The 24,125-nt window shown below is 56.2% G+C and overlaps 1 protein-coding gene across 4 annotated transcripts; it reads left to right on the plus strand.

Annotated features, from left to right (window-relative positions):
* The first annotated feature begins 986 nt into the window (after nucleotides 1–986).
* Nucleotides 987–23,606, plus strand: LOC107501600 (inner centromere protein). 4 transcript variants are annotated; one of them, XM_036221092.1, is made up of 20 exons: nucleotides 994–1,143; nucleotides 3,910–3,998; nucleotides 4,101–4,251; nucleotides 4,660–4,773; nucleotides 5,674–6,458; nucleotides 8,892–8,943; nucleotides 9,748–9,805; nucleotides 9,909–10,026; nucleotides 10,635–10,686; nucleotides 11,114–11,237; nucleotides 11,308–11,442; nucleotides 11,885–11,896; nucleotides 15,831–15,940; nucleotides 16,011–16,131; nucleotides 16,286–16,408; nucleotides 17,232–17,401; nucleotides 19,106–19,184; nucleotides 19,370–19,477; nucleotides 20,669–20,819; nucleotides 22,221–22,435. In XM_036221092.1, the coding sequence occupies exons 3-20, from the start codon at nucleotides 4,112–4,114 to the stop codon at nucleotides 22,433–22,435; spliced, it is 2,667 nt and encodes an 888-aa protein (XP_036076985.1). In that variant the 5' UTR covers nucleotides 994–1,143; nucleotides 3,910–3,998; nucleotides 4,101–4,111. The 4 variants fall into 4 exon arrangements, with proteins under 4 accessions (XP_015983396.2, XP_015983399.2, XP_036076985.1 ...); XM_016127910.2 differs by lacking the exon at nucleotides 3,910–3,998 and having other exon boundaries at nucleotides 987–1,143; XM_016127913.2 differs by lacking the exons at nucleotides 3,910–3,998; nucleotides 11,885–11,896 and having other exon boundaries at nucleotides 987–1,143.
* The last annotated feature ends 519 nt before the right edge of the window (nucleotides 23,607–24,125 follow it).

The following is a 24,125-nucleotide window of genomic DNA, read 5'->3' on the forward strand; positions in this document are numbered from 1 at the left end:
AACAGCCTACAGAATGGGAGAAAATCTTTACACTATATATCTGATAAGGGGTTAATATCCAAAATATATTCTAAAAATCTTTTGCAACTTAGTAACAACAATAATAATAATAATCTGAGTAAAAATAGGCAGAGGACTTTTTCTTTATCCATCTATTAACATTTAGGTTGCTTCCATCTCTTGGCTATTACAAATAATGCTGCAATGAGCATGGGTGTGCAAAACAACAGCTATATTGCCATTCTGGACCAATAATTCTTTGCAGTGAAGGCTGTCCCTGTGCACTGCAGGGAGTTGGGGCAGCATGGCTAGCCTTTACCCACCAGATGCCAGTAGCACCACACCCCCTTCCCAACAAAATGTATTCATATATTATTGCCAAGTATTGGGTGGGGCGCAAAATCGCCCCAGCTGAGAATTACTGTTTCAAAGAAACACTTAGCTCCAGCATAGGTGGGATCCTGGATGCTGCCTTCAAGACTTGAGGGAGCGAGGGCTCTACATAAATATAAACTCTGTGGCAACTTACAAAACATTATTGTTTTCTCAAAGGTATCAGAGGTCGGAAGGATGTCATCCTGCATGGAGGGCAAAACACGTTGAAGAAGCGGCAAAACACTACACTCCCTGGACTAGCAAGCAAGACCACTGCGACTATGAGCCCGCCCCAAGGTGATCATCCGCGCGCCTCCCACGTTCCCACGGGGCGCAGTGCACGCTGGGGCTTGTAGTTCGGGAGTGCGAGAACCTGCGCACGCACCGCCCCCTCCCCGCTTCCGCGCGGGCGACTTCCTCTACGAGCCACTGACCGCCGCTCCCGGAAGCTGAGCAGGTTAAAGTTTCAACGCTTCCTTTCCCCGCCTCTCAGTCGCCAATCCAAGTAACCAATAGGTGGCCTGACTGGCGTTTTCTTTCATCTGATTGGCTTAGAGTTTTGTAGCCGTCCAGACAAACTGGCCGGGGATTGGCGAAGCCTTCAGTTTTGAAAATCGTAGTTTTCGCCCGCGCTGCGCTGCCCCATTGCGGCCCAGGAGCCGTGAGCCTCGGAGTTTGGGAGTTTAGGGTCTGAGCCGGCGGGGGGTTCTGCTTGGGAGGCCGCTGGACTTAGATCGGAGCAACACTTAGGAGACGCGGTGCAGTCGAGTGAGTGCGCACGGGCGGCCGGCGGGGGTGGGGGATGGTTGGTCTTTGTTACCCCTCCAACAACCCCGGACCGTGGGCGTGACCCCCCTCCCCTCTTTCGGCCTGGGAATGGCAAGGTGACCTGCCGTGCTCCTGGGGCCTGAGATCACCCCGCACCTTCCACCTAGGTCACCAGGTTCCGAGAGAATAACCCCATCCCCTCCCTTTGCCTAGCACCTTGCTATGTGCCTGGGAGGCCCTTTGCTGACTCGGGCTCGCTGAAGTGCACACCGATCGGGTTGCGCGATGGAATTGTGCCACATGGCATTTCTGTACAGTTAACCCTCGCTCAACACCTCCCCCTCCAGCTGAGCAACGTTTTAAACTTACCGTTTGCGGAGGCCAATGCCGCCCCTTGTCGTGTCACTTCCCAAGCACGTTTGCTGTCAGCGATTCGGTTCTATCCAGCCACCGTAGCCTTCTTTGCGGGGACCAGAGCCAAAACTTGGCACCTGCTTTTCAGAGCCTGAAATCGAATAGGCAGCATAGCTTGTGGTCAAGAGCACAGTCCAGATCCAGGCCCCAGGCTGCCTTGGAGTTAACTTCTTTCTGCCTCAGTTTCCTTAACTGCACACGGGTATCCCAGAGGTCGTGGTGAGAATTAAATGAGATGATGCCCTACCTGGGCATGGAGTAGGACTCTGTAAATGGGAGCAGCTATTATGACCCTTCTTCACTGAGGTGTGTGGTAAAGGGTTAGTTAGGTGCTCAACTTCCTGCACCCTCAAATAACGGGCATTGCAAGGGGAGCAGTGGGGCCTCTACCCTGGTGCACGATGTGAGGCTACTATCCAGAGAAAGGTGAGCCCCCTTCTTTCAAGGTGGGATGTTGGGTGCTCTGGTTTTGTGCACAAGTTCTTACAGGAGCTGTAGAGAATTTTTCTGCTCTTCCCAGAATCCTCAGTCTTAGGACACTGATTGCTCCTTTCCCAGAGTCACTCACCTTTGTTCTAACGTATGGTGTGACCCTTTTAAAGCTGAGGTCTACTAAAAACTAACTTTCTCAAGGAAAAAGCCCAAATGCTTCTGTGCCCTTTGTGAAAGAAGCTCTCGCCCACTTTACCATTTCGAACAAATAGTTAAAAAATATAACAAAAGATAGCAAGTTTTTGCTTTCTGTAGCTCCTCCGTGGAACTTTATTTTGTTTTTGGCTTCCTTAACTAATTTTCTCTTTCCTGGCCTTGAACTGGGGTCCTGCACTTTGCCAGGGCTGCGCTCTGGGGCAGAGGGGCTGGAGGAAGCCAGAGGGATGACAGCGGAGAGGCTATGCCTGTGACTAGCTGGCTGCAGAGCTGTCTCTGTCCAAAGCCTCTGCGATCCTGCCCAATTGGCCCTGCCCTGATTAGTGCTGCCCTTGGCATCTAGGATCAGGACAAGCATGGCATGCCCTAACCTGTGTACAATGAGCTTATTTGGTGTCCTTGGGGGAGGGGGGGAGTGTACCTGTAGGATGTTTATTTCTAATGTAGAGTTGATACGTGGATTAAATCATTCCACAAGCATTTCTTTCATGCCAAACACTGTGCTGGGCTCTGGGCTTTCAGTGACAGGCGAGACAGATAGGGGCTTGTCTCAGGGAGCAAATCTTTACTGGGCAGTAAGCAAACAGATAAACAGTCACCCAAGTGCCATACAGAGAATTGAAATCAATGGATTGGATCATGGTTGATGGTCAGGTCCTCCTTCAGTCGTTGAGATCCAAGTAATGAGGAGCAAGCTGTACAAAATAGGAGACAGAAGGTTCGAGACAGAGGCCAGAACTTGTTCAAGGAACAAAGGCTGTGTGCCCCGGAAATCAGACCTCAGGAAATCTTATGAGGTTGCAGCACGACCTGGTGTTAAGCTCTATCAGGTGTCAAGGGGTGACTTAGCCTCTCCTTCCAGGAGCTTCCATCTTATGTGGGTGGCTGAGCTTTGCGTAGTTCTTGGTTTTGAAGGTATAGCTCACGGCCACAGGATGAGACATGCTGTTATTATGGCTTATTAACTTGACTTACTCACTGTTCTTTTCCTCACTCACCCATTCGGAACATTTACCAAGCCCATGCTATGACTATGATGGAACACTTCTTCCTTACCTGAGGCTTCGGTAATGATGTTATAACCAAGTCTTAAGGGAGGATACCTGAGCTGCTGGCTTTTTAAGAAATTAAGAGAAAACTAGTTTTGTCTTTTCCCACGCCTGATATTTCCAGATGAGTTTTCTTAAAAATAAGACATTGCTTATCTGCTCCTCTCACGCTCCCTCATCCATTTCTAGGGCATTTCAGGTCAAGGGAGAGGGTTATAGGGATCCTTCGGAGGATATGTCTAGTTTCTTACCGACTCCTTTGAAATGCAGGACCCCTTCTGTTCACTGACCTTTCAAAGAGGCAGCTGGACTTGACGTCTTTGGCCTGAGGCCTGAGGCCAGTTCATGTGGCTGTGTGCAAGCCCTCACTCACCTACAGGGAGAAAGGGAGAGAGAGCCCACAGGAGAGGAAGAGCAGGGCTGTGTTTGTGCAGGTAGCGGGGGGTCCTGTGGTGGCCGCAGTTCTTCCCTGGTCCAGGAGAGTAGTTGTCCAGGCCTTGTCATTTTAAGCCCCAGAAAAGGCTATTCGTAAGGTCTTTTGGAGCCAGAATGGACTGGGAAGTGTGGACTTATGGGGAACAGCGTGCCGTGAGTGGGTGGGTGGGTAGAGGGAAGTGTGAGTAGAATGACGCCCCCTTCCTTTTGCAAAAACGAGGCTAAATAGATTGGCATTTGGAACTCTGCATCTCTGGAGAAGGGCTGTGAGCAGAGAGGGACCCTGATTCAGGAACCAGGTGTTTTGTGGTGAGTGGCACATGGATGCTATGGCCTGGCAGGCTCCTCTCCTGGAGAGGACTCCAGTCCCCATCCCTGAGCCCCCCTGCCTCTTGTCTCCGCTTTCACCAGGCAGAGCGACCATGGGGACCACAGCCCCGGGGCCCATTCATCTGCTGGAGCTATGTGATCAGAAACTCTTGGAGTTTGTCTGCAATGTGGACAATAAGGACTTGGTGTGGCTCGAGGAGATCGAGGAGGAAGCTGAGCGCATGTTTACCAGGTGAGGGCAGGGGCATAGTGGCAGGAGGCACGGGGACTGCCCGACTGCTATGGCCTTGGGGACACAGCAGCCCACCTCCCCACCTGATAGGCAAGACAGACGGCCTGCCGGGGGTCTCTCCTGAATGCTCAACTTAGTATAACAGGAAGAGGAAAGAGAGGAGGCGGGCTGGGCCTCGGGATGGGGCTGCACATGCTTTGCCTGGCAACCTCGTTCCTCTGCCGTGTCTCTGGGAGGAAGCCCCGAGTGCCTGGCAAGGGACTTGCACATGGCCTTGAAGAGCTCTCTTGGTGCTGGTTGCATCAGCTTGACCTGTCACTGCCAGGAAACGGGCAGGGGCTGGGCTGGGTGGGGAAGGGGCCAGTGGTCCCCAGGCCACCACAGCAGTGCCCTGCTTGTGCCAAGCAGAGAATTCAGCAAAGAGCCTGAGCTGATGCCTAAGACACCTTCTCAGAAGAACCGACGGAAGAAGAAACGGATTTCTTATGTTCAAGATGAAAACAGAGACCCCATCCGGAAAAGGTAGGAGGGACGGGGGGCTGCAACTACCCAGAGAACAGTCGTCTGGTCAGGCGGGGTCTGGAGGCTTGGTGCCCATCTGCAGGGTTTGATCCTCAGGTGCTAACTGGGAGCAGAGGCCTCCAGGAGTGGTGGTGGGTACCACGTGGGCAGTGCAGGGGAGAAACATCACGGGGAAATGAAGCATAACCCAAGACCGTGGAGTCGAGAGAGAGAGAGAGTGTGTGTGTGTGTGTGTGTAAGGGGGGTGCAGGGTGAGGGTGACTGGTCTGGGCCTTAGAGGATGAGAAGGGTGTTAGAGGTGGGAGAAGAGAGAGAACCCAGCCTTCTGCTTGGGTGACAGTGACCACAGCTGTGGACCAGGGGGTCTTGCTCAGCACCTTGTGCTCTGCTTGTCATGGCGCCCATGGAAATGACCGTGGGCTGCAGACTGCCGGGGAAGGAGGCAGGTTCTTGGGGTCGGGAGGCCCGGGGCGCATGCCCCAGCTCCGCCCCTTCGTAGCCATATGTCCTTTTGTTGATATTTTACCTCCGAGGTTCGGTCTCCTCAAATCTAAGGTGAGGATGGTCCATCCTATGGATTAAGTGACAGCATGAGTAGAGACTGCAGCAGGGTGCTTGGCACAGTGTGGCCTCAGTCAGTGAGAGGTTCCTGTGACTTTACCCCTCGCAGCAGTTCCGTGAGGACAGGAGTTATCCCCGGGCAGGGAGACTGAGGCTCAGAGAGGAGCAGCCCGGGGGTGGCGGAGCCTGGGCTGGAACTTCGGTCTCCCCTCTAAGCCCTCCATTTTGTGTTCCACCCCGGCCGGCGGCTCCCGGGGAGACTGGGGCCCCTGCTCGGATTCCGGGGTGCCTCCCTGCCCTGCTGGGTCATCTCAGCTTCTGCTCTGCCGCCTCTGGCAGGTTGTCCCGCAGAAGGACTCGGAGCAGCCAGCTGAGCTCCCGGCACCTGCGCAGCAAGGACAAGGTGGAGCAGCTGGCCACGGCGGTGGGGGAGAGCGGCTCTGTCCTGCGGCGGGTGACCCGGGCTGCCGCCGCTGCCGCCGCAGCCACCACGGCTGCTGCTTTGCCCACCCCGGAGTCTCCCACAGCACTGACCAAGAAGCCCCAGAACAGCGTCGCCCAGGGCCCGCTGGTGCCCATGGTGGAGATAGGCGCCAGCGAGCGCTGCAGTGCCGAGCTGCACCTCAGCCAGCTCAAGGCTGCCCGCGCCCCGTCCCCGACCCCGGCTCCTGCCACGGCGCCGGCCCCGCACATCGCCTCGGGCTCGGACGAGGAATGTCTGACTTCAACACCTAAGAAATCGGAATCCGTCGCCGTGAGCTCCCTGATGACCACGCCCCAGGACCCCAAGGGCCGCGGGGTCGGAGCAGGCCGGTCTGCCTCCAAGCTCCGGATTGCGCGGACCTCCCCGGGCCTGCAGGGCTCACCGGGCTCTCCAGCCTCCCCGTGGCGGGAGCGGGTGCTTGCTCCCATCCTGCCGGATAACTGCTCCACGCCCACGGGCTCCCGTGCAGCCCCGCAGTCGACGCGGCACAGCCCGATCGCCCCGTCCTCCCCAGGTCCCCAGGCTTCTCTGTCCCAGAAGGCCTCCCTGGTGGCCAAAACGGAGGACACCGTTCGTAGGTCAAGCAGAAGGATTGCTAAGAAGGCCACCAAAGAGCAGGCCCCCTCCGCCCGCATCATCTGTGAGTGGGGGCTCGGCAGTGGGTGGGGCGCCGTGGGGGCGGGGGCGGTGCCCAGCTCGGCAGGCAGGGCTCTGCGGGACCAGCTCCTCTAGCAAGGAGCTATTCGTAGAACTTTGCGTGGTGATGTAAGTACATCTGCTGTCTGTACTAGCTAGCTATATGTGGCTACTGAACCCTCAAAATGTGGCCGGCGTGACTGAGGAACTCAATTTTAGGTTTAAATAGCTACGTTTAGCTAGTAGCTATTATACTTATCAATGCAAATCTCGGCCAACCCTCTCGTTTTAAAAATGAGGAAACTGAGGTCCAGGGAGGTTGCCCACAGTGTCCATGTGGGTAATGCCATTCTGAGCCTCGAGCCTGGGCCACTTTAGAGGATTGACATGTTCTTTCCTCCTCCTGAGGCCCTCTGAGAGTCACATGACTGTGGGCTGCTCCTGTTAGCGAGACTGGTTGGCCCGCAGACACAGGTGAGGCGATGTGAATAGTCATCACAGCCCCGGCTCATTCCGGCAGGGGTGGAAAACCGGGTTTGAGTGGCAGCTCAAGCCGTTGACCCACCCTGCAACCTCGGGCAGGTTACGGGAACTCCTCCATGGGCCTCCGTTCGCCAGCTGGGGTAATAACGGCATCATGTCAAAGTGTTGTCGCAAGTTCTTCTTTGGCTAACCCACGCAGGGTGCTTAGAACAGTGTCTGCTGTGTGGGAGGGGCTCTGTAACGTTAGCCGTTTTCATCGTCATCGGATCCCAGCTCAGGGGACTGTCATCCCAGTGGGAGCAGGTGTTACAAGCCGCAGAGGAAGACAGGCAGCTCTGAGACTCAGGGCTGGCTGCAGGAAGGAAGTGAGGTTTTCCCAGGTGGAAGAAATGTGGGGAAAGGGATCCCCGGCAGAGGGAACAGCTTGGAGGAAGACCCCGAGTCACGAAATGGCAAGTGATGAGGTATCTGGGCCTCATGTGCCACCTAAGGGGCTTGGGCTCGATCCTGCTAATGTGGGGGATGTGGCCCTTTGATGGTCGTTGGGAGATTCCTGGCACTGAAAAATGGCCAGGAAGGGAGAAGGCAGGGAGACCAGGCAGGAGGCTGCTACTGCCTTTCCAGCCGGAGAACGGAGAGTCAGTGGTGTCGATGGGGAGAGCGCAAGCCAGGTTTTTACATGGACGTGTATCGAAACTATAGTCGACATCTGCCTGGCACTTGAAGATTTATAAAAGTCAGGGTTATCTCATTCGGTCCCTGCAGCAGCACTGCCAGCCTGTTAGGGTTTCTTCACTTCGCAGAGAAGGACACTCAAGGAGCTCACTGAGTCTATAAACTGGGGAGCCGGGGCCTGAGCCCCACGTGTTTTGTCCTTTCTGGGCCAGCAGCCACTTGCCAAGGGCGCCTGGCAGAAAGCCTTGAGGTGGGGTTCAGTCAGGCAGGTGCAGACACCTCGCCCTACCAGATTTGTCCCCTGCCTGGGGAAGGGCTTGTTCTGGGCCATGGGGCTCAGGGACACGAAAGCTGGGGCTTGAGCAGGCATGCCGTCTGGCACACTGTCCATGTTTGGAGTCTCAGCAGGACCGAGATGGTTCTGACCTGCCTCGGGCCTGAATCTGATCCCGGGAAGAGGCCCCACGGTATGGGCAAGCTTGGGGCTGCAGAGTGGGGCCGGGAGAGGCTCTAGAGGCCCATTCGTACTTTTGGATTCGCAGTGCTTAAGCCATTCGGATTGCTCTCCCCCTAGGCCTTGATTTGCTTTGCGTTTGACCCAGGCCTGTCTAACTCCAGGCCCAGGGCTGTCCACCTTGAGGTGGAAAGAGGAAGGTGAGGAGGGAGACAGTTCTGGTCTCCTCAGAAAAATCTTTAGGCATTAGGAAGCTGTGAAGCTCACGATGGTAAATTCCGGTTTTCCAAAATTCTATTTTTGATTTTTTTTTTTTTTTTTTGCTCAATTTTTTATCATTGGCAAGAAGTACTCTTAGCTGTTTTAAGTGACAGGCTCACTTTGTTCATTTTTTAAGAAAATGTCTGCCAAATGCTTAAGCTTGAATAACCACAGCTTGTCGGTTGTTCTTTCAGTTAAAATCCATTCAGTGAGAAGAGAGGCTAGTTTAGCTGGGAACTCACACAGTGCTCTTCACGGGGACTTGGGCATGCTTCCTATTTTATCACACAGAATCTCAGAAAGACATATACTTCAGTTTAGATTTAATGAAGTGACTAGTTTCTATTCCTTCATCAAAGACTTTCTTAAGTAAAACTGGATATTTCCGTCCTGTGAGTATGGAGAGGGTCTCTCTGGTTAAGGGAGCAGGTCTCTGAGGTGGAGAGGGTCTGGCTACAGACTAGGCGTGGCCAAGTCTCCACCAGAGGTAGGCTTCCTGGACCTTTAGGAGTGGCACCTGGCCAGTTTCTCAGGTTATCTTTTGTTCCTTGGTTTTCCCCTCAGGTCACAGTTATCTAGAGAGGCTCCTGAATATTGAGGTGCCCCAGAAAGTCAGGTGAGTTCAGTTCCAGGGCTTAGAGACCTTCCCAGGGGTGGGCAGAGCACACGGAGGCCAGGTTGTCCAGGTGTGCCCCAGGGACAGAAGCATTTCCTACGCCCGAGCCTTCCCTCCTGCTGGGGACTGCGCATGGGCTGCCCACTCCTGCAGCCCTTGCCTGGCCTTGCCTCTTCCAAGCCTTTCCCTGGGCCATGGGTTCCACAAGTTATCAGATCCAAAGGCCTATGGGTGAGCTAGTGCAGTTACGAGGAGACACACTCAAGTTGGAGTGGGTTGAGTGGGGACAGGGGATGCTCCCTGCTCCAGGATCACGCCCCAGCCCCGTTTTGGACCAGCACTCCTTGTCCTAGAGGCCATGTCCTGCTATCACTAAAACTAGGTCCACACCCTTGCTTTAGAGCAAAGGGTCAGTGCTTGGCATGGGGAGACGGGCTGACTGGGCAGAGCTGCTGGCTTTGCGGCCCCTCGGTGAAGGGAGAGGCAGGCCTCAAAAAAGATGCGGCTCATCCCGGCCTAAGGGGTTGAGGCGGAGCTGGGAAAGAGCTCGCATCCCGAATCAGGGTCCTCATGGGGGTGAGGTAAGAAGCTGACGTGCCTCATCTGCCCAGGCAGCAGAGCTCCAGGAAGCCACAGGCTCCAGCTGCTGTCCTCCCGTCCTGCCTGGGGCTATTGGTTTGTGGCCCCAGCCAAGGCATCTGACACGGACCCCTCCTGGTCTCTACCCCAGGGGTTGAGGGAAGGGCTCCTGTGGGGACAGTTTGGGCTGGGTGGGTCCCACAGTGTCTCTCGCTCTGCTTTCAGCCCCAAGCAGAAAGAGCCCACTGAGGAGGCCGAGTCTGTGGAGGTGGCTGAGCGTGAGGTAAGGTGGGCAGAGCCGGGAGGGAAGGTCCCAAGGGTCTTGGGGCTTGCGCCCTGCGCTGAGTCTCAGATGCAGACCCCTAAAGCCTTGGTTCTTCCTCCAGGTCCCCAAGAATGACGGGAATACCTTGTGGTCCCACAGTGCTACCAAGATCGCCATTAGCACGCCGGGCTCGCGGCCTGGGGCTGGTGGCCAGGAAATACCCTCTGAAGGGCAGCAAGGTGAGTCTTCCTGACCTGCTACATGCGGATGTGTAGGGCCAGGTGGGCCTTAGTGGCCTCGGCCTGACTTTCCCTCAGGGTCCTGTTTTTCTGGGCTGATAAGCTGAAGGTAAATGAACACGAGACCCAGGGGTGCATAGTTCTCCTTTGGTTCTGTAGGTTTCATGTGGGCCCTGCGTGGGAGCCCTCCCCTCCTCTCGTCACCCTGGCTCCAGCCAAAAGGGCCGGGAGGAGCGGGACTTCGAAGCCTGTGGAGGGGTCTGTTAGAGCTCGCAACGTCCGTCGGCTTCCGCTCCTGAGAGGCGTTCCCCAGCTCTCTGTTAGACGTGGGCGGGACATGGTTGGGGCCACTGCGGGATTGTCCTGCCATTCTTGTCTCAGAGGTCAGCCATGGGGGCGAGGGGTCTGTGGGCAGCGGGGACCGTGCCGGGCCCTGGACGTCCACAGATTCGTAGAGCCAGTCAGTGCTCAGACTGATGCTTCTGCCACTGGCCACTCCGGGGTCTGCCAGGAAGAGAGCCTTGCTTTTGGCACGGCTGGCGGACACCGTCCCCTGATCCCCCCTCCATGTTGTCCTTGCGGCCTCACCGAAATTGTTCTCTTCACAGAGGCCAAGAACGACCAAGCAGGTGACCCCAAGGAGCCACCCCAGAGTGTCAGGTTTGCATTTGAGGAAGGCTGTGCAGGCCACTGCCCCAAGGGGCCCAGCAGAGCCTCGCTGGGGAGGGTGGGCATGTGGTCAGGGGCTTCCGTTTCCTCTCAGCAGGGGTGGGACCTGGTGCCCTGTCTTAATGAAGGAGGCAGGTTGATGCTGTGGGAGGAGCCTGGCCTGGGAGTGAGCAACCAGATCCTAGGCCCCATCCTTCTGTGTTCCTGTCATGGGACCTTGGCCTGGTCATTTCTCTTCCTCTAGTCGGGCAGTAGAGGATCGGTCAGGGAGACCCCCACACACACATCTAGCTGAGAGCCCGATGGGCTGGGCCCAGTTTTGTTCATAGGGGGGACCTTTAGTGGGGCGTGGCTAGGACTCCGGGGGGGGGGGCCTGGGGTCAGCCCTGTGACGCTGCTGCCACCTGCACCCCTGTAGGAGGAAGCGTAGCTACAAGCAGGCTGTGAGTGAGCTGGACGAGGAGCAGCAGCTGGAGGAAGAGGGGGAGGAGCTGCAGCCCCCCCGGAGCAAGACCCCTTCCCCGCCCTGTCCAGCCAGCAAGGTGAGTGGGCGTCTGCCGCCCCTCGGTGCCCCCGGCCTGCCCGAGTCCTGACCCTGGTCCCCATCTGCAGGTGGTGCGGCCCCTCAGGACCTTCCTGCACACCGTGCAGAGGAACCAGATGCTCATGACCCCGACCTCGGCCTCCCGCAGCAGCGTCATGAAATCCTTCATCAAGCGCAACACTCCCCTGCGCGTAGACCCGAAGGTGAGGGAGCCCGCGCCCCAGGCCACGCTTCGCGGGAGGCTCCGGGGTGCCGCCTCGGCTGCGGGGAGCAACGTGGGTCTGGGCCAGCTCCGGCCTCTCTGGCCATGGGCTCCCTCAACATCTGGGGACTGCCCTGACCTCTTGGGCTCTGTGCTGTGTCCTAGAGGCTTGGCCAGCTCAGTGTGGCCCCTGGGTCTTGGGCCGTGGGCTGGGAAGCTGCAGAATTTCCCACCCTGCGCATCCGACCCACACCCCCAGGTGGGGGACGCTTGGGCGCTTTCACATGTCGGGGACGGGGACGGGGACGGGGTGGATGAGAGGAGGTGGTGGAGCGGCTGGCGAGGGTGTGGCCCCGAGCAGATGCTGGCGTAGCCAGGAGGTGGCCGGCCTGCTAGGGTGTCCCCTGACTCTTGGCTTCTTCCTTGTCTCCTCTCCTCCACAGTGCAGCTTCGTCGTAAGTAACGGTTTTCCCGTCCTTGTAACCTGCCTAGCTCTGCCTAGCACTTAGCCGCTGTAGCCCTGTCCTTGCAAAACTGACAGCGCCGGTAGAAGCACTAACATCCTCAGCAGGAGCGTTAAGGGAGGTGGGAGGGGAGCCAGAGGCGTCGGGCGGCTGGCGCGAGGCGGTTCCGGAGCCAGGCCTCCCTGCCACCGCTGCCTTTGGCTCTGCTACCAGGAGCAGGAGTCCCTGAGCCTCCTTGAGGCAGGAGGAGGCAAATGGTGCGGGACCTCCAGCTGCTCCCCGGGGCCACAGCCACCTCCCTCTCTCCTCGTCAGCACTGGGCTTCCCTTCAGGGTCTGAGGCTGTGAAGAGAACAGACAAGTCACAGGGCCACTGAGATTTGCTGGGTCACATACTCGAGTTACTTCCTTGGTGGGGGGGCAGAGCAGTGGTGGCTGAAGGCCGTTTGCAGGTGACGGTGGAACCGTCAGCAGTGGCCTCTGGAAAGAAGGCCACAGTAGCTGTTCTCTTCTCAGACACCTCAGAGCTGAGCTGGGCCACTGGCCGTGAGCAAAGAGCCACAGAGAGCTGGGACTTGCTGGGCCCGCAGTCCTGCCTCTCTGGGGTCTCCTGAGTTGCATCTCTTTAGTCCCCATTGGTACTTCGAAGGGTCTCCTATCAGGAGAGCGTCTGTCCCCACCTGAGACCTCGGGGCCTCAGCAGCACTGCTGTGGGGCTTGGCAGATCCAGGGCTCCCCTGCAGCCTGGCAGGTGGGCCCTGAACCTGCCTCTCCTGCAAGAAGGCTGGTCCCCCTGCGTGGCCAAGGCGACAGCTTGCTTTCCAGTATGCTAGCAATCGGGCTCTGTGGCCTTATGCACCTATTTTTCTGCGAGGCCCCTGCCAGGCACCTGGGCCCACAGCAGTGAACCAGACTCGAACTTGTTCCCTCTACAGGGAGCCCCTGGGACCCCCTCAGGCTGATCAGAGCCTTGCAGGGCTCATGGGGATGACCGAGAAGCTGCCTTTTCCTGCTCTGAGGAGCCCAGGCCCCTGTCCAGGGCACCTGGTGAGGGTAGGACAGTCCTAGTTAGGAGACCAGGGGTCTAGGTACGTTGCAGGGGCCTTAAGGCCTTGAACTAGCTTCCTAACATTTGGGCCTAAGTTTCTCTGGTTACAAGATGAGGAAACCAAAGGTCCCTTCAGAAATGGGATGGACCAGAGAGTAATGTGTGTCAAACACCCAGCACAGAGCTAGGCATGAAGGGACGCTGCTCGGTTGAAACCCCTGGAGGCAGAAGGGACCACACAAACATTTGGATTCTTCCCACCTTCTGCTTTGGCCTTGATATTGGCTGCTGGGGAGCAGGACAAGCCACCTTCAAGGGGTTGGGGCCGAGAGGAAATATAGATTCTGTGACATGAACAATTCTTGTTTTCTGTAAAATTCACAGTGTAACGGGATAAGTTCTCTGACCTGTGGTGGGAAATTTTAGCACTTAGGTTTGGGGACAAAAACCTGTTTTGCTGAGCCCTGTTGAAAGCAGGAGTCGGGTCAGCTCTCGGGGCAGGAAGGGAGGGTGGCGGGCACTCTGTGGGCCATGGGCCTTTGCCCCCAAGACACTTTCCTCACGGAACACCAGTCGGGTGTGGTGTGCCGGTGGGGGGGTGGGGGGCGCGGGGACGGGGGTGAGCCAGCCAAAAGCCACTCCCTCCCTTCCCCTCGGGGGCCTCCCGAAGGCCAGCAGCCCCCTCCAGGTCCTCTTGCACCCCCTCAGCTTCCGTGGCTCATGGTCAGCTCTCTTTTCTTCCATTTCTCCATCTTTTAAAAAAGTTACACAGTTTATGTTAAATACTATCATACAGTAAAATCTGTACTTCGTTCACTTGAACTTAGTGTTCCATTTTAATTGTGGTTCTGCAGTGTGTTTTACTGGTCGCTCTAGGCATCACATCCTAAACTTTTAGGTTAGTCACTTTGGAATCGATTAGCTTATCATTTCAATTGGAATTAGAAGCCTTACTACCCTCCCCATTGGGTGCTATTTTCGTCTTAATCGCCCCGCTTTGACTACCCTGGCAGACAGTGTTAGAATTTGTGCCTCCGGCTGTCAGACGTTATAGAGAACTCGAGAGGAATAAAAGAGCCTGTTGATGCTCACCCAGGTCTTGGCCATTCCTCTTGCTCTTCCTTCATTCTCCATGTCTCACGTGTCCTTCGGGCGTCCTTTCTCTTTTGTCCGGAGAACGCCCTTTACCTAGCGAGTCTTTGAAGACAAGTTCGCTGGCAACAACTTCTCTACTTTCCCTACATTTGAGGAAGTCTATTTTACTCTATTCACCGATAATAGAGTTCTAGGTTCACAGTTCTTCCCTTTCGGTACTTTACTTCCTTCCGGCCTCCATAGTTTGACGAGAAGCCTCCAGTCAGTCATTCAGATCATTGTCCCAGATGAGTAATATGTCTCTGTGTGTGTGTGTGTGTGTGTGTGTGTGTCTGCTTCTGAGAATTTTTCCCTTCGTATTAAGTTTTCAGCAGTGTGATTATGAAGTGGCTAGACAGGAGTTTCCTTGGGTTTATCCTGTTTGGGTTTCAATGACCTTGAATCTGTAGATTTATATCTTACCACATTTGGAGCTTTTCCAAGCCATTATGTCTTCACATTTTCTTTTGTGCGTTTCATTCCTTCCTCTCCATTGTAGGAGGACAGTGGCTCAAACGATAGACCTTTCGTTGTCATCTCACCGTCGCCTCAGGCTATATTAATCTTTCTTCAGTGTCTTCTCTCTCTGTTTAGTTTGGATGCGTTTTTATTAATTTATCTGCGTGTTCACTGACGTCTGCCTTCTCCATCTGCTCTTGGACCCATCTCTTGACCCATTGTTTCGGTTATTGTATTATTAGTTCTAAAATTTCCATTTCGTGTTACTTTAGATCTTCTGCTTGCTGAGATTTTCTGTTTGTCCAGTTGTCTCAGGAATGTTTGTGGTTACGTGTTAAAGCATTTTTGTAATAGCCGCTTACAAGGTCTTTTCAAAAATGTTAATGTCTGTCATCTTGGCATTGGTGGCTGTTGTCTTATCCCGTGGAAGTTGAGCTTTTCCTGGTTCTTTGAATGCGGAGTAATTTGGGGTTTTATCATGGACCTTTTGACTATTACGTTAGGAGACTGGGTCTTATTTAAATTTTACGGAGAATGTTGATATTTCGCTCTCTCAGTAACCCACCTGATTTGGTTCAGGCTGCAGGTTCCCACCTGCCTTCTGTGGAGAGCTGTTCAAATCTTAGTTCAGATTTCAGAGCTTTTGCAGAGCCATTTTTTTTTCTTTAAAAACACCTTTTTTTTAAATTAAGGTATAATTGACATACATTATGTTATTTCCAGGTGTACAACATAGTGATTTTATATTTGTATATATTGCAAAATGATCACCACAGTAAGTCTAGTTATCACCACACAGTTACATAATTTTTTTTTCTTGTGATGAAAACTTTTAAGATTTACCCTCTAAGCAACTTTCAAATATGTAATACAGTATTATTAACTATAGTCCCCATGCTGTATTACATGACTTATTTAGTTTATAAACCTCATTCTTCATTCTCCTTCCAAATGCACTTTTACATAGTTCCCATCAGAGCATACATCCAATTTTGGACCTGATCTTTGTGCTGCCCCTGATTTGGCCGGGCCCAGTCAAGGGCACACGTGACTCAAGCCCTTGGGAGGCCGAGGGTCTCCTCAGAGGAAAGACGGGCGCCCCGGGCCTCAGTCTGGCTGAGGACGGAGATGTGTTCGGGAGTGACTTTGCCCTCAGAAGCAGTCTGGCGCGGCTGCCCATCTGGCTGGGGGCTGTTGGCCTGGGGGCGGGGGGGCGGGGTCCAGGGCCAGCCGCAGTCCCAGCCCAGTGCTGGGCAGTCCCAGCTCACCCCGCCTTGTACCCCAGGAGAAGGAGCGGCAGCGCCTGGAGAACCTGCGGCGGAAGGAGGAGGCGGAGCAGCTCCGCCGGCAGAAAGTGGAGGAAGACAAGCGGCGGCGGCTGGAGGAGGTGAAGCTGTAAGTGGCCCCCGGCCCCCGGGACCCCCAGCCCGCCGTGGCCAGCCCCCTGACCGCCCCGTGCCCGCAGGAAGCGCGAGGAGCGCCTCCGGAAGGTGCTGCAGGCCCGGGAGCGGGTGGAGCAGATGAAGGAGGAGAAGAAGAAGCAGATCGAGCAGAAGTTTGCTCAGCTGGACGAGAAGACCGAGAAGGTGCGAGCTGTGGGCTCTGGGTGGGCTGCGGTCCAAGCGGGTCGACTTGGCGGGTTTGCAGGGCCGTGGGGTGCCCGTCGCAGAGCTCCGGGGCCCACTCTGTGGACGAGTGGGGAGGCCTGCTCTAACGGGCACGTGCGGGTGGGCTCTGCAGGCCAAGGAGGAGCGACTGGCTGAGGAGAAGGCCAAGAAAAAGGCAGCGGCCAAGAAGATGGAGGAGGCGGAGGTGCGCAGGAAGCAGGAGGAGGAGGCTCGGAGGCTCAGGTGGCTCCAGCAGGTGCGAAGGCAGGGAGACAGGGGGACTTGGCCACCAAGGGAGAGGTGGGGCAGGACAGGCACTGCCTCAGCCCCCGGGGGCCACAGGGCACACCCTGCTTCGTGGAATCCATCCCGGTGGGTCTTGTGGTGTCAAGCCCTGGGGAGGCTCAGCAGATGCTTTGGAGACGGGGGTGGGGACAATAACCTGCCTCCCGTTTTCTGTAGTTCGAGGGTGATGCACGTGGGCTCTCGAGCCAGACTCCCAGTCTCCACTCCGCCCTTTATTAGCTGTGTGACCCTGGACAGGTCACCTGACCTCTCTGTGCTTCAGTTCCTTCAGGCAGCACGGGGTGTCTACCCTGTAGGGCTGTCGTAGGATGACGCATTGTTCTGCCGGCCAGAGCAGGGGCCCACCTCTCCCTGGAGACACGAATGTGCCGTTGGGGGCTTACAATACTAATGGCTCACATCTGTTGAGTATTTACCACGTGCCAGGCACCGTTCTAAGTGTGTTACGTATGCGAACTCAGCATCTTCACGAGGCATAGATATCACTGTTGTTTCCATTTGATCAATGAGGAAATCGAGGCCAGAGGGCTTACGGGACAGCCCGGTGTCACACAGCCATGGGGTGGCTCCAGGCCATACCCTGCACTCAGCCTGCTGCAGCATCTTGTCACGAGATGCGTTTTCAGGCTGCTGCTGGTGACTGGCGCCTTGCTTGGGGTGACCCTGGGCTCGGCCCCTGACGATCTCTGACCCCCTGCTTCCCAGACCTCTGTCGCCCTGCCGTGTCCAGCCCCGGCCTGGCCTGAGGCCCTGACCTTGCTCTCCGTTCTCAGGAGGAGGAAGAGCGGCGACACCAGGAGCTGCTGCAGAAGAAGAAGGAGGAGGAGCAGGAGCGGCTGCGGAAGGCGGCCGAGGCCCGGAGGCTGGCGGAGCAGCGCGAGCAGGAGCGGCAGCTGGCAGAGCAGGAGCGCCGGAGGGAGCAGGAGCGGCTGCAGGCCGAGAGGTGAGGGCCCCCGGCCAGGCCGGCAGGCACGCGGAGGGAGCTGGAGCGGCCACAGACCAGGAGGTGAGGGCCCCCGGCCAGGCCGGCAGGCACACGGAGGGAGCTAGAGCGGCTGCAGGCCGAGAGGCGAGGGCCCATGGGCCAGGCCGGCAGGCACGCCCTGCGCCTGTGTGCAGTGTGGACGGGACGTGGAACCGCCCCCTGCAGGCAGCTCCCACCTTCACGTGCGGGTTCGCAGACGAGGGTCAGGCTCCTCTTGGGTCCAGTCCCCGAGGCCCTCAGCAGGAGACCATCTCTGGGAGATTGAAGGGGTCATGGCAGGGTCACTTGGGATTTTCTCTTGGTTCCGCCTCCAGCCGAATTTGCTGACCCTTGGTCTTGGGTTCGTTTTGTCCTCCGCTGACGCAGGTTGCGGGGACAGGCATAGGATGAGCCAGTGTTCCTCAGCAGGAGCCCCTGTTGGCATGTGGGCATTTGGGCAGCAGTGCGTCGTGGGGCCAGCAGGACCTTCAGTGTCCTTGGCCCCTGCCCATTAAATGTGCCTCCCCGTGATGACGAGAACTCGGGTCCGGCCCCCCCCCCCTCAAACATTTCCATGGCAGGCGAGCCCTGAGGCCTTCCAGCTCTCAGAGGCCGAGGTCCCTGTGCAGTGGGCAAGGCTCCGTGCTTAGTTCTGCAAGCCTGCATCCGGGGCCTTCCGTGCGCTTGCTTGTGTGGCATCCTGGGGATGCCAGGGAGGGCAAGCCACAGTGACTGTCAGCCAGGGTAGATGGGATCCACGCCTGTGAGTGGACAAACTTGCTTGTATAGATGTACGGACGTAGAGAATGGTGCCTGTGTGTGTGTACAGGCAGGTGGGTGTACCCAGACTCAGGCCGGCCTAGCGGCTGCCTCTCTCCTACCTCCACCTCCTGGGAAATACCGAGCTGTCTGCGGTGGCTGCGGGCCCAGTGAAGAAGTGGGGAGTCACGGCCAGAGGGCCGGACTGCATCGGGACCACCTCCCCATGCTTACTGATGGACACAAAGGTGTCCCTGGTCCTGCGGCAGAGTCAGAGACGAGTCTGGGAGTGGGACAGAGAATGGGTGGCAGCCGATGTGGTTTTAGAAGTGCACGTGTGCCGGGCAGGACCGGGGCTTTCCGGGGGTGACGGTCTGATGGTCATAATGGTTGGCAGCTTTGGTGGGCGCCAAACTACATGCGTTCCACACGTTTCGTTGTTTCATCCTAACTCGAAGGCCCACGTGGCAGAGGAACCAGCAGCTATACTTCCCAGAGGTGCAGAGCAGTTAAATGACTTGTTTACGTCACGAGCTGTTAAGTGGAGGTGGCTCCAGAGCCCGTGAACAGCTTGCCCCTGCTTCACGCCCAGTGTCCACCCTGTGGGTCGGGACGATGGGAGGTAACTCGGATGATCTCATCTGATTCTTGCGACTCTGGAGGAAAGGTGTTGTCCACTGTCCCGCAGATGAGGCCGAGGCTGAGCCCTAAGGCGCGTGGAAGCCTGGGGGCCAGATGTGGGCTCCACGGCAGAGCTCTCCCTGCACCCTCTGTGTGCAGGGAGCCGTGGGCTCTGAGCGGGTATGCCCATCCTGCTGTTTCTTCTCCCATGGCGAGTGCCGATGGGCCTAGCTTCCCGGGCAGGGACGGGAAAAGGGCCAGGGCTCAGCTTCCTTCCCCGACAGGCTCTCGCTCTGTCCTCAGGGAGCTGCAGGAGAGGGAGAAGGCCCTTCGGCTCCAGAGGGAGAAGCTGCAGAGAGAACTGGAGGAGAAGAAGAAAAAGGTACAGGGGAGCTGGGCGTGTGGGGCCCACGTGGGATCAGAGCTGAGCTTTGGGCCGGGGTGGGGGCCTGATCTAGTGGCCCCTGGGGCAGGAGCTTTCTTGCCTGCCTGGCCTCATGGGGCTGGCGTGGGGGAAGGGGAGCACATACACATGGTGTCTAACGTCCTGCTGGCCACTGGTCCCAGGAAGAGCAGCAGCGCCTGGCTGAGCAGCAGCGGCTGCAGGAGGAGCAGAAGAAAGCCACGGAGGCCGCAGCGGCCAGCAAAAGCTTGAACGTGACCGTGGATGTGCAGGTGAGGCTCGGGCACCACAGCGGAGGGGGCCCCCCGGCTCTTCCCAGGAGCTGGAGGCGCAGGTCACATATTAGGACCAGAAGAAAGAGGAAGGATGCAGTCGGCCCCATAGTTTTTCTAACTTTTGATAACATATATTCTTATTCTAAAAATAGAATTTGTTGTTAAAAAAGAAACAAAACTTTATAAACAAGTACAATGTAAAAGAAAAGTGCCTGCGGAAGAAAACTCTAAATCTGGTGTACATTTTAAAATATTTTTACACACATAAACATTTTATTCATTTACACACAGACATACCCAGAGTTTTAAATGGGCACAGGCTGTACATACCATCCTAGTCTGTTCAGGTGCTTTAACTGCTCTAGACTGGTGGCGTAAACAACAATTTATTTGAGACCGGGAAGTCCAAGGTCAAGGCGCCAGCAGATTGTCTGTTTGAGAGCCCTCTTCCTGGTTCACGGACACCTGTCTTCTCATTGCGTCCTTACGAGGCGGAGGGTGGGAGTAAGCTCTCTGGGGTCTCTTTTCTGAGGGTGCTGATCCCATTCATGACAGACAGCTCCACCCTCACGACCTCCGCACCTCCAAACATCAGGGTTTGGGGGAAACACAAACATTCACTCCATAACACAGACCGTTGGGCAGCTTGATTTTTTCCCTCCCTTTTTTCCTTTCATTTCTCGTATTGTAGACATCTGTCTATTTCAGTCCTTGTAAATCTCTTACTTTGGACAGCTGTGTACCACTTAGTTGCCAGAATTTCTTTAACCAGCGCCTATTGATGAGCATTTAGGCTGCTTCCGGCTCAATGCTCTTAGGAACGAGTCGTACTGTGAGGGAGGGCTTGCAGCGCAGCGTGGGTCAGGATGTTGGAAGGCTGGGAGTTGCTGGACGTTCACCTGGCATGTATGTTTACATTACAAATCCAGGGGTTCCCAGGGGAGTCACGGGAGCTGGTCACGGCAGACCCACTGACCTGAAAATTCTTTTGCAACTCACTTTAACATGAAAAGGGAAGATTCAGAGTTGTGTATGTGGTGTGACTTTTTAAAATTAAACAGTGACCCTGAGCCTTCTGGTTTTCCCTGTGAAGCGAGGCGGCGGGCAGAGCCCCAGCCTTCCTCGACAGTGGGAGACGCAGGGGTTGGGGCGAGGAGGAAGCTAACGGCCGTGTTTATTTTTTTTCAGTCCCCAGCTTGTACCTCGTATCAAATGACTCCACAAGGGCACAGAGCCCCTCCCAAGATCAACCCAGATAACTACGGGATGGATCTGAATAGCGATGACTCCACCGACGATGAGGCCCACCCCCGGAAACCCATCCCCTCCTGGGCCAGAGGTGAGCAGGGCCTGGAGCTCCCCGGAGACCTGGGTCCTCACCCATGACTTCTGGGGCCCCGGAGGGAACGGCTCGGCTGCTGTGGTGGCGGGAGCCTGTTGTGCTCGTGGGCTGGTAGCTTGATGCATGGGCCTGAGGAGCCTACGTCAGGCCTCGGGATGCGCCCAGGGAAGAGTGGGCCCCCTGTGGCCGGTGGGCCCATCTTTGGACCAGATGATGATGTTGGACGTCCTGTCCTCAACAGACGTATTACATTGCGGCTGGCTCTGGGCACGATGGTGCTGGGCGTTCCGGCTTGGGTGCTAGTCCCCTCCTTGGAGTTCTGCCCAGCAGGCCAGATGAGACTTGGACCCAAATAAGTAGCACGGGGCGGGCGCAGAGCTGAGAGTAGTGATGGGGCGGTAAGACCCGTATATGGGGGTTCCAGCCAGCTGGGGAAGGCAGGAAAGCCCTGAGGTCGGGGCGGGCGCTCAAGCAGGGCATTTGACCTTGGAGTTTACGGGGCCCGACTCCAGCCTCCAGCATTTCCACAGGAGTGTGGGTGAGCATCACTGTGCAGCCAGTGGATACAGTGGGTGCTCTACAGTTTGCAAAGCTGGGGGTCAGGGTGGGGTGCAGTCTCACTCCCCAGGGGTCAGCACTCTACAGAAGACAACTTGCCCTTGATCGTTGAACCCCACAGTAACCAGGGTCGGACTTAGTCTCCTCAACTGTCAGCATCGAGTCATTCGGAAGGTGGCAGCGTGCAGGGATCAGTGTGGCCAGCGAGCCAGATGACCAGGAAAGCCACCGAACCGTGCTTAAACTCTCTGAAGCTCGTTCTCTCTCTGTTTTCTCATCTGTGAAATGGGCGTTGTAATAGGACCCAGCCGAGAAGGGCTGTTAGCATGCAGGGGAGCTTCTGTAGGGCCGTGTGCCGCCCACAGCCTCAGCGCAGAGGCCCCCTCAGTCTGCACCCTCCACTTCAGGGCCTGTGGGGTGACGAGATAAATAGTCTCCCAAGGCAGTTGAGGACGGCATCACATGCTTAAGTTCCGGAGCTAGACTCGTGTCCCAACTCTGGCCCTGCCAGTTACTAGCCATGCGCCTTTGGGCAGATCGCGTCATTATAAAATGGGAGAATAAAAGACCTGGGGGTAACGAGGTGGTGCCGTGAGTGCCTCGCCCGTGAGCTCCTGAGCACCTGTGTCCAGGCTGCGCTTCCAAAAGATGGCAGTGGGGACATCCAGTGAGAACGTTATCGGCGTTTGATGGGGGAGGGGCGGGAGAGGGGACCTCACAGGAGCTGACATGGCAGGAGGCGCCGGCCCGCTGGCGTGGAGAGGGTGACGAGGGCTCTGTCGGACGGTTGGGGGCGCGAGGAGGTCCCCCAAGGCAGCAACCAGCCCTGTTTCCCTGCAGGCACGCAGCTCAGCCAGGCCATCATCCACCAGTACTACCACCCCCCGAACCTCCTCGAGCTCTTCGGAACCATCCTCCAGCTGGACTTGGAAGACATCTTCAAGAAGAGCAAGCCGCGCTACCACAAGCGCACGAGCTCTGCCGTCTGGAACTCGCCACCCCTGCAGGGCCCCAGGGTCCCCGGCAGCCTGGCCTACAGCCTGAAGAAGCACTGAGGCAGCCGCTGTCTGTGTCTGTCTGTCTGTCCGTCTCTCTGTCGGTCTGGTGCCTTCCTGCCTGGTATTCTGTCACTGGGGGTTTGGTCATGTGTGTGTCAGCGTTCTCTGTGTGCTGCAGATAGAGGGCGGCCCAGGCTTGTTCGGAGGCTGCGCCTGGCGGGTGTCCGGGGGAAGCGCCCGGCCTGCCCTGCCCGGCCCGCAGGCAACACTTTGTAAATAGATTGTTATAATTCAGCTGAATTTTACCCTCTACTGTTTGAGAGCTAGATAAATAAAGTCTATTCCTTCAAGCCTACTGTGGGTGTCGTGAAGACCAACGGCCTCGGCAGAATGCTCTGGACCCGGGCCCTGCAGCTGTCTGTCTCGGGCCACCAGATGGGCTGGAGGAGCAAGGCTCTGTTCCCTCTCCTGGGGCGTGCTCCAAGGTCCCCTGGGTCCCACCCCCAGAGATGCCAGTGCAGTGGGTGATTCCGGTGCCATCCCTGGGCAACCCTGAGGAACACCTCTTCAGCGACTCAGGATAGCACGGGCGAAGATACTTCCTGTTTTTCTAGCGTGCTCCCTATTGGCAAAAGGGGGGCTTGTTCAATGGGAGAGACCTGGAGCGAGGTCAGGAGAGCTGGGCTTTTGACGCAGTTCTGCCACACAAAGACAGTCCCTCAGTACCTGCAGGCCCCAGGCTCCACCTCTGCTGTATGGATGGTGACAGTGGACGAGTGGCAAAGTAGAGCGGGGCTGGTGAGACAGATGTCTCTTGCAACCACCTTCGGACCAGTGCCTGCAAGCAGTGGACATGTTTCTCCAACGAAACCAGGCAGCTGCTAATGAAGTGCTCAGTGCCAGTGTTGGCCGGCTGTTTTGTCCTCGGCCTGCCCACTAGCTGCCAGCCGTGGTCTAAATGTGCGATGGCCGCTTCCTTACTCCTCTGCTGCTCCAGCCCCTGGGCGTGTCAGTGGGCCAGATCAAGCCACAGCCAGTTTCTGTAAAGTTTTGTTGGAACCCGCCCAGTAGAAACGCGTGCCTGTTGCCCCCCGGCTGCTCTGCCGAGGACAGTTTAGAAGCTGTAACAGAGGCCGTACACCCCACAAAGCTGAAAATATTAACTGCGACCCTTTACGGGAAGCGTTTGTTGACTTCTGCTTTAGAACAAAATAAAGGCTAACTTCAAGAGGTTTTTTTTTTTTTTTTTTTTTTTTTAATGAGGAACTAGTGAACATACACAGGAGGCTGAAACTAGAATCCACCCCTGCAAAGAAAACCTCAACGGTCCATTCAAACACAGGGCGCAGTTGCAGTTCGTTCCGTGTGCGCTCTCACTAGAAAGTCGCGTTGAGTCAACTGGCGCTTGTGTCTTTGCCTAAAGTTACAAAGGCAACAGAGTAATTCCGGTAAGCATATTTAGGTCTTATGTTTGAGGGAAAAAAGTGGTGCCTCGGCGAAAAAGGTAGCTGCAGTTGCTCCGCGTCTTCATGAGCACTTGGTGTTGTCAGTGTTTCTTAGCCGCCCCAACAGACATAGTGAATCTCATCCTGGCGTTAAGTTAACGTTTCCCCGATGGCTCATGTCGGTGAACATCTTTTCATGTGCTTAGCTGCCATCTTTGAGGAAGTATCTGTCCGGATCTTTTCATGTCTAAATCGCATAGTTTTCTTACCGTTGCATTTAGAATCTTTACGTGTTACGGGGA

Source organism: Rousettus aegyptiacus, unplaced genomic scaffold (assembly GCF_014176215.1).
Source record: "Rousettus aegyptiacus isolate mRouAeg1 unplaced genomic scaffold, mRouAeg1.p scaffold_m13_p_5, whole genome shotgun sequence".
In the NCBI taxonomy this organism is placed as follows: domain Eukaryota; kingdom Metazoa; phylum Chordata; class Mammalia; order Chiroptera; family Pteropodidae; genus Rousettus; species Rousettus aegyptiacus.